The sequence below is a fragment of the Atta cephalotes genome, assembly GCF_000143395.1.
Source record: "Atta cephalotes unplaced genomic scaffold scaffold00088, whole genome shotgun sequence".
Taxonomy (NCBI): Eukaryota; Metazoa; Arthropoda; class Insecta; order Hymenoptera; family Formicidae; genus Atta; species Atta cephalotes.
Window position 1 is genome coordinate 30,515 of NW_012130152.1, and position 12,941 is coordinate 43,455.

Consider the following 12,941-nt stretch of genomic DNA (forward strand, 5'->3'; position numbering starts at 1 on the left):
ATTAATTAGTAATAGCAAAAGTAAGTATATATATATATATATATATATAAAATTTAATATTTTTGAACTGCAACCCTTTAGCAGAAAAATTATCCTAGCGTCCGACACACAAGAAAAAACTGTGCTTTAAAATAAAAAAATTAATCGTTTATTATTAAAGATATTGATTAATTAATAAAAGACTTGTAACTTTGAATTTTGATCTTTTTTAGCGCTGATTTCAAATAGTCTTTTAATTTTATTGAATAGTATATAAACTTTCGTGATAGATGTTATGAAACTCGATTTTATATTAATCACAGTAATAATGGGTATATTAGAAGATAAAGTAGATAGTACATTAGAAGATAAAATAGTAAGTATATAAGTATAAGTACTTATACAGGGTGTCTGAAAATAATTGCCAAATATTTCATAGGCAGATAGAGCGGACTAAACTAAGAGTCGAAAGTCCTCTATCATTTTGTAAATTTCCCCAACAGTTAATGAGATATTAATTCTTAAAGATAGCCGAAAACGCGCGCTCATCCCACCTACTACTGCGAAGTGTATATGCTTACCGATCGCTTGGCGCATACCGCCGCAAGTCTCCATAGCTTGGACGGCGCGCTTACCAGGCTATCCCCGCTCCCCACGGTCCGCGCGCTAAGCGATCGGTAGGCGTACACTTCGCAGTAATATTCGGCTATCTTTAAGGATAAATATCTCGTTAACTATTGGGGAAACTTACAAAATGATAGATGACTTTTCGACTCAATTTAGTCCGCTCTATCTGCCCATAAAATATTTAGCGATTATTTCCAGACACCCTGTATATATAAGTACAGTACGTATTATGAACAATATTGACTGCGTTCGGAAACGTCGCTCGGATGCCTCTGATTTAACATTAAATGTTAAATAATGACAAATAATGAATCCGAGACATCGGAGGCATCCGAGCAACGTTTCCGAACGCAGCCATTAAACAAAAGTTTCTAGGACATAAATCTGAAAATACAAGAAGAGAAAGAAATCCTTTAATGTCGTGCTAAATTGATTTTTTCTTACATGCTTAAATAATATTATGTGAATTTATATACTACCTATGTAATCATATAAATTGCACGCTGAATTGATTTTTTTGTCTTGAAATGCAAACCCGATTGAACTACAGTAGTAACATCATGAATTAAATTACCTAGCCTTTTAATAACTTCATGCTTATAGGTATCTTATAAAGATTTTAATGATGCTAAATAATATATTAATATCTGCACATATGTATTATGGAATTATTTGGAATGGATTCCAATCGGAATTATTCTATTATTAATTTCTTAAATTTTTATTTTCTAGAGAATTTTTCTAGAGAAAAAAATCATTCCGGATAATTGCATAGTACATAGAGTGATTTGTTAGGTGATTTTTGACAATTGTTTAGTACACATACAGTCGTGGAAAAAAGTGGTTTTTTTCGATGGATTTTTTCGAAATCTGCTGACCGAATGATTAATTCTTACTTATAGACCTAATCATTTGCGTTCAATCAATCTATGAATAAGGCTGAGGGTTACTTTAACCAAACTCCGATTAATTTAATTAACTGATTAATCCATTGAAATTGACCAATTGCTTTGTCATTTCGTTTGACGGCAGATGTGATTGGTCAATTCCAATAGACTAATCAGCCGAGTGACAACCTTGAGTTCTGAAACTCTTTGAAAAAGAAGTGTTGCAATCGTATACATGTCAGCTACAAAGTTACAAGACTTTTCTCTCGATAGATTTTGGAATTGTTTATTAAACAATTGACTTATAGGACATCGAAACTTTATTTATAGGACATCTTTCACTAACTTTTAGTTAACCCTTTGAAGTATATTTTTCTGTGAAATTTGATATACAGGAGTTTTTCCGGTCGCTGATTACGAGTCCAAAGTCAAAATATAAAAATATTGCATTCAAAATGGTGGATTAAAAATTCTTAAAGTGAATTGTGTATGAAATTTAAATTCTAAGACTTTGAAGGGTTTAAATTATGAATTCCAAAGAGATCCAAATTTCTGAAATGAATTTTTGGAAGGATTTTGGATGAATGAATTTTGGAAGGATTTCTGAAAATTGTAAAACTCAATTTATTCATTTCGGTAACGAGAGCATCAATACAGCGCGGAAATTGAAAAAAATTATAACAAGAATTTCACTATAACTAATTCACATAATATATTGTACATGACGATACAAAATTTCTTTCTACGTTTTGTTTCAAACCATCAGCAAGTTGTGAACAATGTCGATGTCATAATTGCGCATTAATTTCCGCGCTGTATTGACGCGCTTATTACCCATATATTTTTTCATTGTATTTTTATTTCGCGAGAGCCCTATATATATATTTTTTTTTAAGCATTTGGCTTCTACGATTTTGAATTAATAATTTTGAATTTTGGAAATCCAATTAGTAATTAGCACAAAATGCCTTACACGAAGTTTCAAACTAAAATGTTAAAAAATCTGGTCAAAAATAAATTTTTTTGTAAAAAAAGAATTTTTTTTCTTTGTTTATTTATAAAACTGTTACAATAAATAATAAGGACTATTAAACTATTTTTTAAATAGTCTTCTACTTCTAAGACACCAGGAAAATACAAAATCAAAAAAATCAAACCTAAATGCGTCAATTAAAAAATAAATGACCAAAAAGAATGATCTAAAGAAGTTTAGGTGGATTATCACCATGCTTCAAAGGAAATTTAAATTAATTGACGATCAATTCGCAGAAATGCCAACAACAATTTAATGTATTAGAACCTCCTCTTTCTTTCTCCCCTTTTCTTTTTTTTTTGAAACAAACTGTTTATTTCTCATTGGCAATCGCGATGACTAACAAGTGAGTGAGACAGAACGATAATATAAGAAATGAATTAAAGATATTACCATTATCGACTTTTTTATTTGAAATTAAAAAATGTATTATGGATGTCAATCAAGTTCGTCACTCCAACATCCTCTTAAGATAAAATACAGTAAGGCCTAATGAGTCACTTTCTGAGATGAATAAACAGAAGCCGAGATACTCATAATAAAAAAGAGAAATATACCTTGAATGTATCATGCATAACACAAGACATCAAACGACTATAGCTGATTATATTGAAGGAAGTATCGAAGAAATAAGTCGGAAAAACTTCGGAATATATTAGGTGTACAACTTTGCTTCCGCCATTTTCCTATAGATGGCTTTAGCGGTAAGTGGTGGTCGAAATAAATAGATCATAGACGTCATATAATAAACTTGGGCATCTGTCAACATAACCCCATAGAAACATTAGTCGATTTGTGTCTGCATAAAGTTATTCTCGAGTGAAAATCAGTCAGTTTACGAGCCAAATTCTCGTCATTTGCGGGAGATTTTAATTTTTTGCTTCAATATGAAGAAATCTGCGGCTGAGGCTCATCGAATACTCTCAAAAAACTTATGGTGAGGCCGCTATTAGTGGAAGAACGTCGTGAGTGGTTTCAACGCTTCAAGAACGGTGATTTTGACGTCGAAGACCGGCATAGCGGTGGAAGAGAGAAGGTTTTCGAAGATGCAGAATTGGAGACATTACTTGAGCAAGACTCGTGTTAAAATCAAGAAGAATTGGCACGATCATTGGGAGTGACTCAACAAGCCATTTCAAAACGCCTCAAAGCCATGGGAATGATTCAGAAGCAAGGAAATTGGGTGCCATACGAATTGAAGCCGAGAGATGTTGAACGGCGTTTGTTTGCTTGTGAACAGCTGCTTGAAAGGCAAAGACGGAAGGGATTTCTACATCGCATTGTAACTGGGGACGAAAAATGGGTTCATTACGATAATAGCGCAGAAAATCATGGGGAGTTCCCGGCCATGCTTCCACGTCGACGGCCAAACCGAATATTCACGACTCCAAGGTCATGCTCTGTATTTGATGGGACCAACTCGGCGTAGTATTATGAACTGTTAAAATCGACTGAAACAATCACAGGCGATCGGTATCGAACGCAATTGATGCGTTTGAGCCGAGCATTGAAAGACAAACGGCCGCAATACAACAAAGAGACACGATAAAATAATTTTGCAGCATGACAGTGCTCGATCCTATGTTGCGAAAGTGATCAAGACATACTTGGAAATGTTGAAATGGGAAGTCCTACTCCACCCGCCGTATTCTCCAGACGTTGCTCCCTCTGACTATCACTTGTTTCGATCAATGGCACACGGCCTGGCTGACCAGCACTTCCGGTCTTATGAAGAAGTAAAAAATTGGATCGATTCGTGGATAACCTCAAAAGATGACCAGTTTTTTCGACGCGGGATTCGTACGCTACCCGAAAGATGGGAGAAAGTAGTGGCCAACGATGGATAATACTTTGAATCATAAATATATAACCAGTTTTTTACAATAAAGCCTCGAATTTCGGAAAAAAAAGGCGGAAGCAAAGTTGTACATAAGATATTGGACATAGTCCAAAAAAGTAGAAGCTCTAATCCATATGGCAATGGAGAAGAAATGGAAAATGTATAAATATCCATTAGTAGATACATATGAGAAGAAGAAAATATTTCTGGTTTTTTTCTAACTATTTCGTGTAAAATATATATCGCACATTATTTTCGCCTTTTGGTACTAATTCCAATAATTTTCCTAAAATATTAGTATTGTGATAATACTTACTAAATTCATTTAAACTCAACCCAGTTGATATAAATTTAATATCGCGTAATTTCATAATGTTAATAGTTAGCCTTTCTGCAGTGGGTAGATAGCTTACAGCTAACAAAATGTGGCCAAATTCCTAAAAAATGTAATTATATATATATTATTTTTTTTTAAATTATTATTTCTCTATAAGAATTATTAATACTATTGATACATGTTAAACGATCAATAATTATTTTGCAAATTAAAATATATTTAAGTTTGTCCTTAACTACTAGTATAATAAATTAATTTATTATATTAAAGTATAATAAGAAATTACTATTATATTATTACAATTGTAAATATTCAAATTGATATTAATTTAAGTAATAAGATAAATAATTATACTCTTTCTTTATTTAAATGTTTTACTTTATATTGTGTATATAAGTTATATTTATTTTATTTTATTTTTTGTTTATCGTAAGTAAATTGAGAAGATATAATTCTATAAATTAAACAAAAAATAAATGAAGATATAAACATTTTAGCAGTATCAATATTTTTATATAAAAGGAGAAACAAAATTTTCAGAGTTTTCATGACTGTTCAGAGATTGTTTTATTTCTATATCTTTCTACACATTTTTTTTCTTATGGAAACCGAAAATTATCATAATAAAAATGCTATATTCAAGGAAAAATTATTTATAAAATATATTATATATTAATATAAAATTAATAAAATCTTTATTCAAATAATAAAATCTTTATTTCTTTCGCTCTCAGTTATGCTTTAATAATTTAAAAACTGATTTAGAGTTAGATCAAGATGACACAAAATTATACTAATTATAAGAGAGAGTTTACGTATTATTATAAGATGAGAATATTACGAAATATCTAAGGAAAGAGTTAAATAAAGCCAGTAGTTTATCAATTATAACAGAAATCTTTATTCAAAAGATATTTCAGTTATTTGATTTTAAACTATATTTTACTACAATTTTATTCCCCTATGAGTAGCTAAGCTATGGTCGGTTCTTTAACCCACCCATGTATTGGTTTGGTTTGTTTTTATTCCCCCTGTTTAAGAACCGACTAATCTTCTTAAACAGGCCACAATATCCATGCAATAAATACGTATATTCGATTTTCAGGAATGGGGAAGCAATTCGTAGCGGAATTCGTTGAATTTGACCATCGATGCCGAACACGTGTGAACCCGTGCCTTGTCTTGATGGAAAAGCACTTTCTTCTTCGCCAAACGAGACGTTTTTTCTTTAAAATGTTGTTGAAACGGTCCAATAAGGCTGCGTAATAATCGCCATTGATCGTTTGCTTCGACGGAAGGTAATCGATATGAATTATATCATGTGCATCCCAAAAAACTGTGGCCATCATCTTTCCGGCCGATTTTACGATCTTCGCCTTCTTCGGAGCTGGTTCACCCAGTGAAGTCCATTGTTTTGACTGTTCTTTTGTCTCGGGTGTGAAGTAATGGATCCATTTCCACAGTAATGAATAGACACAGAAATTCATCTGGATTATGTTGAAACATCTCCAAACATTGTTTTGAAATCATCACAAGAACGCGCTTATGGTTCACAGTGAGCAAACGTGGCATCTATCTTGCCGATAGCTTTTTCATACCCAATTGTTCGTGCAAAATTGAAATCACTGTGCCATATGATATGCCTGTGGCAACAAGCGCACTTTCATTCGTTGATCAGTCAAAACAATATCGTGGACTTTATCGATGATTTTTGGCGTAGCAGCCTCAATTGGACGTTCCGAACAAGATGCATTATATGTGGATGTACGACCACGTTTAAATTCATTCACCCAATTGTGTGAGTCGCATATGATGTGCTATGAACATTATCCAACTCGGCTTTGATTTCTTTCGGCGTTAAATCTTTCATATGTAGATGTTTGATCACTGCACGAAACTCGTTTTTTTCCATTTTGCAAAAAATACAAAAGTTGTTCACTTTAATCGTCTACAGAAATGAAACCACGCGATGAAAATTTGATAGTAATCAGCTAAGAGATGTTACTTGTCAAAAAGTATGACATGACACTGCGAGTGCCTTCTGACAGATTTTCTAAGAACTTATTGACTTGCCCTCGTAGATTCTATTATCATTTCTTACTATGGCGTCAGAATTGTCAATATCGTAATAACTTATTTGATATACAAACTTTATAATCTGTACTTATAAAATTCTGGTTCACAGACTATATAATAGTTTACATGAACGAATTATTAACCACTTCTGTTAGATTCTCCTCTTTTTATTATTCTATTTATTCTTTAATTTATTCTTATTTCATAACGCATTATGTTAACATCTACAACTGATATTCTGATTTCTTATTTACAATGTTACAATATTACAATTTACCAGAGTCGTTTGAAAAGTTTTGAGTCTCAATACAAAAATGGCATTACTTGTCAAAATCGATTCTGGTACTACAATCATACATGTTTTATCATTTTCATATTGAGGCTCAAAACTTTTCAAACGATCCTCGTTGAGATTAATTATAATTACATCAGTTTACATCACCGAATTCATTGCTTATTCTTAATTATTTTAATTAAATGTAGTACAATTTTTTTTTGTTTAAATTAATTCGAATTACTGTTAGTTATTGAGCCATGCTTTAATAAGCACTTGTATCAAATTATAATTCAATTTCATATTAAATAATCACAATATGTGAAAAATTTAAAATAATTAACCAATGTCTACTTTGATTTTACATTGTGAGAATCTTTAATCAACATTAATTTTTGGCGGATACATCTCTTTATCTACAATAGAAGATTGTAAGAGCTTCTATAAATCTACAAATTGTTTGTTTAACAACGAGTATTACTTTTTAAAATTTGTTACAATTACTGCGTTACAATTACATTCTTAATTATCGGTACTGACAAATTTAAGTAATTATTCAATTTAATCCCCGCACCTCAAAAATTAATGAAATTATGCTTATTACTCGACGCGTTTTTGCATGAAACCAGGAATGGGCAAAATACTCAAAAAATTGTATTTAAATACAAAATACTCAAACAAATGTATTAAAATACAAAAAGTATTCAAATACAAAATATTCTCAATACGTATTTAAATAATTCAAAATATTCTTAATAACATTTTTATGTTATTTAAATACGTATTTAAATACACATTTCAAATACTATCCACTTCTGAGACAACGCTAAAGATTGTTGTTCCATCAAATGTAAACAAAGATAGATGATGCATTATGCATATCATGTGTGAAATGAAACACACTTTAGATTAAATCAACAATAGTGCGATTTTGACTTTAATAAAAAAAATTTTTACATTTTAGTATTAACAAATTAAAAATACAAAATACTAAAAAAAAAGTATTTAAATGTAAAATATAAAATACTCTCAAAAAAGTATTCAAATACGAAATACAAAATAAAAAATGTATTTAAATACGTATTTTAAATACATGTCTTTCAAATACTGCCCACCCCTGCATAAAACGAAAAAAATCTGAAAAAAGAAGCGTCGCTTTACTCTATGATCTGAGATATTAAGTGTTAAGGTTGATGACTATTGAGGTTGGAAAATCTGTCATACTGACTTAATATAGACTGACTGAAAACGAAAGCCTGTTCTATTCTTGATGTGTGTGAAAAGTTATAAATTCAGGAGGAGGGAGGGAGCGGGAGTATTCTAAATAATTACCATTCTCTGCTTTAAAAACATATACAAAAACGTGTCGAATAAGCCTTATTTCAAAATCGAAAAAGAGGTAACAATTCTGAATAAATATTAACCAAATGTTGTATGTATACATAGCGCTATATTAAGTCAGTGTGACAGATTTTCTAATAGTCATCAACATTAACGCTTAATATCTCGGATCACAAGACAGAGCGACGTTTTTTTTTTGCCAAATTCTTTCGATTCATGCACAAACGTGTCGCATAAGCTTTCATTGATTTTTGAAGTGCGGGAGTTAAACTGAATAATTACCCAAATTTAAAGTTAATGTGTCATTCAACAAAGTGACCCAATTAAAATTTAAACGTTTGTTCTTTTCAAAATAAAATATTATATTTGTTAAATTAATAAACGTGATTTATATTTGTAAACAATATGAAGAAAGAAGCATAAAAACCACAAGTTGTTATAAGCGATATATCATATGTGAAAATTCAAACTTATAAAACATCTTCAAACTTATAAAACATATACGTTTCGGCTATTTCAGTATGTGGCCATCTTCAGTATGTCGTATTACAAATAATTAATAAATCATTAATAATTAAATTCATGCAAATTACATGAAATCTTGTCTAGTGTCTTTAGTTAAAAAGATTATTGAAAATTTTTTCATAAGATCCTAAGCTCAATGCAAGGCTCGATTATTTGTCATTTATAACTTCGAAACTATGTCAACGCAAATCGGCCTTACATCTTGATTGAGTGGACACGTAATTCTCAGATTCTAATAACAAGATATTAGTATTACTGCTCTATAACTCATGATTAAAATCTATTTGTTAGAAGCATTCTTGTGTTCATTACAAGACCGTTAATACTTTGTCATCAATATATGACAGAGATTATTTAGCTAAGCTATGTGTATTTTTCTATAAGTTGTCTGTGCTTCGGTTTACTAAAATAGAAGATAGAAAAATTACGGAGTGGGAGTAAAGAAGGATTCCTTGTTCAATAGAAGTAGATACAACCTCTTTGATCTAACAACCTTTCTCTGTGTCGCTTTGCTTATTTAAATCCAATTTTTGGCTTTTTATGTATCATTTTCGAGATTCTTCTTATATTGATTGTTCAGAATCAAGATTATGATATTATCCCAATTCAATTTGTGTTCATGGTCAAATTAATGGTATAACATCTGACATCGCTTCGGGAAATTTTTTATCAGCTCTATATTCTTTAATCTGAGTTTTTAATTTTCTTTTTAGTTTTCTTTTTATTTGCTCAATGTATCACGACGATTCACAATCTAAATAATTTATTTTATACACGACATTACAGTGATCCTCTTTACTAAGGCGATCTTTTCCTGTTTTTATGAATTTATTGAGTTTATTCATCGGTTTATAACCGATTCTTAACTCGAGTTTATCAGATATGTTCTTGAATTTTTCCGATATGCTATTAAGATATGGAATAATGAATACGTTGTTAGAAATAGTGGATGTGGAGTTATGATTTTTGACATCATTCACTTTATTTGTATAAAGCCAATAGGATAAGGTTTTTATTCTGTTATTAATGGTAGCGAAAATTATATATTATCCAATATATTATCCACTGGGTAACAACTGTTAATGTTTTAATTAACTGATGAATATTTCTTTCATGGAATTTTAGATGTGACAAGAATAATATTCTGTCAAATTGATCAATGATAACACCTTTTTTATGGTAAGTCAGATAGTTGGAATTAAAATTTAAGTAATTCCTGTCGGAATTTGTTGATTTTTTAAAAATGTCAAAAATAATTTTCCCATCTTCTATTATTAATTTCACGTCCAAGAAGTTAATGTCCTCATCATCATAATGTTTTATGATAAATTTTCTGTCATCGTAAGAGTTGAACATGTCAAGAATCAATTTGATCTGAATTTTTGAGCAGCTAATATAATATCATTCATATAATGATAATAAAAAATTTATATTTGTCTTTTATTGTAATTTAACGTTAAAGAACTTGCTTTGGTTTGTATCTTTTATCATTTCAATTTAATTTTAATTCCAATAAAAAAATTAATAAAATTATTTTAAAAAATTGATATTTAAAATATTTTTAATATTTTAGGATTATCTTAACATTTAATAATATTTTTATAATTTTATAATATTTTTGAAACGTTGCTGATTCTTGTAACTCCTACAGCACGAAATATTGCAACAATATATTATTTTGAAAGATTGCATATTTCATAACATTGTTGCAATATTATAGCAATATTCCTATATCCGCAAAAATAAAATATTATTGCAATATTGCTGCAATATTTAGAGAAATATTGCATATTACTATAACATTATGCAATGTTTCAATAATTATTCTAGTTTTATTAATTGCTAACATATTACTGTTTAGTATCATATTCTAAAATACATACGATAAAGTTATGATCAAAAAATATTCGAGGGCCTAAGAAGTGCATCCAAAAAAAGGAATTTCCAAGGACCTACTTGATTTACATCCTTATAGAAGAATATACGTCCTGGATGGATTTTCTCCTTATGAGAAGCAAACATATCTCTCTCGTGACCGCACACTTATTTACTGAATTGTAATACTGCAAGAATATATTGCAATATTGTTGCAATACTTCCAATAAAATATTAAAATTTTAATATTGCAGCAATATTGATGCAATGCTTGTAATATTGTGCACTATTGAAATACTGCTGCAATATTTCGCGTTGTAGGAGAATCTTATCTTTTAAACGAAAATCTTAAATTTTAAATTTGGATTTATATCCGTTCTGTACCAAAAAGAATAAAAATTTTCATACATTAGATACTATAGATAGTTTATTTATCGTAAATTGTATTAAGCAATAATTATCTCTCTTTATTTTAAATTTAAACAATATGAGATGATACACAACATATTTTCAAAAAACACTAGAATTAAAACACTAATTATTAAGCTGTTTAAGTTTAATCGTTAATCATTCGGAAATCTCATTAAAAAGCTTCTAAATGGGATGTTCCATTTTTTCCCAATCTTGCGAGTCTTGCATTAATGCTGTTTCTGTTCACATTGTTCATTTTCAATTTTAGATCCATAGAAATCTGGGACGATTGGCCTTAAAAGCGTACCTATCCATTTTAAGATTAATAAAAAAAAAATTTATTTTCGAACAAAAAATTGGACTTTTCTGTACTCACTGATCAATTTTTTTTTAAATTTTTATTTCGAAATGTGTGTTAAAAAATTTGTGTTATTATTTATTATCTTATTTTTTTTAATTTGTATTTGTTATTAACTACAATTTTTTAATTATCACTATTTTTTTAAATATATGCATTATTAATATATCACCTGATAGGACGGCTTCATTTTATAATTAAACATGTGAATTTCCGGGCTGTAAAATATCTTCTTCATATTTTTTAGCAATACCTTAAGCGAACATAATTCTGTGTGATTTGCGTATCTGTCATGATCATACGCAGTGATATCTAATATCCATTCCTGAAAAAAAAATAATTATCGAAAATTAATCGAAGCATTTTGCTCCATCTCCTGCGATAAGTATTGCTATTTAATGACTACATTTACGGCTCGATTTACGCCGAAGTTATAACATTGATATTATCTGAAACTGACTAATCATAGTTGTTCCTCTGAAGAATGAAACGAAGGACTGAAATGAATGGAATGATTATTCAGCCAATTTTTCCTAATCGATGTTATAATTTCGACGTAACTTGAGCCATGTAAACATAATTATAGAGTAATACAACTTGCGGAATACAACTTAAACGGAATACAACTTGTATTGATTGGTATTGACTATCCTATCATAGTTTTCAGGTCGGTCGGATCTTATGTAATATCTTATGTAATATACTTAAGATTGTATTATAAATAGGGGAAAGTTGTAATAGTTTTTCTCTGAGGCTAGTTGTAATAGTTTTCGAATTATAATGAATTTTAGAAAATAAAGGATTTTAAAGGAAAATAAAGAAAATTTTGAAACTCTATACAAAGTGTTAAGAAAAGACATTCAGCATTTAAGGTATCTGAATAAGGCTTATCTAACTTATTTTATTTTTTTTTAATTCTATTTATGAAGATATTGAAATAAACTAAGTGAGAATCAAATCTTCATTTCATTCACTCCCAAAAATAAAATATATTGTTTATACAGAATATTTGTAAATGAACAAAAAAAATGTTGTTAAACTCCGACATTGGATCTTATTACATGCATATGAATATAATAAGATCCAAATCAAAACTAAATTAAAAATAACAAAGAAAGTAAACATTACCTTTCTAAATCAGTTTTAAAATGATTATTAATCATAGAAAAGAAATTCCTTGGGACTTACTCTATTCTCAAATATTATAATTATCTTTAATTTTTTTATGATTAACTCTTCAATCTTTAAAAATTTCTACAAATTTTAATGCAATTTTGGCTTCTTAAAAGATAGCAGCATTGAAAATCGTTATTCTCTGGCATAAATTCCACACATAACAAATAAATAATAATAATCACATAAATGCCTTATAAAGGCA

General features: G+C 29.5%; 1 protein-coding gene across 1 annotated transcript in view; it reads right to left on the reverse strand.

Annotated features, from left to right (window-relative positions):
- Window positions 1-12,941, reverse strand: part of LOC105624768 (synaptotagmin-1-like) — a 47,551-nt gene that overhangs the window by 13,254 nt on the left and 21,356 nt on the right. The window contains exons 6-7 of the mRNA XM_012206120.1: window positions 11,736-11,888; window positions 4,683-4,803 (exon numbers count right to left, since the gene is read on the reverse strand). Of these exons, the coding sequence (XP_012061510.1) occupies window positions 4,683-4,803; window positions 11,736-11,888 (274 nt within the window). The remainder of the gene's footprint in view (window positions 1-4,682; window positions 4,804-11,735; window positions 11,889-12,941) is intronic.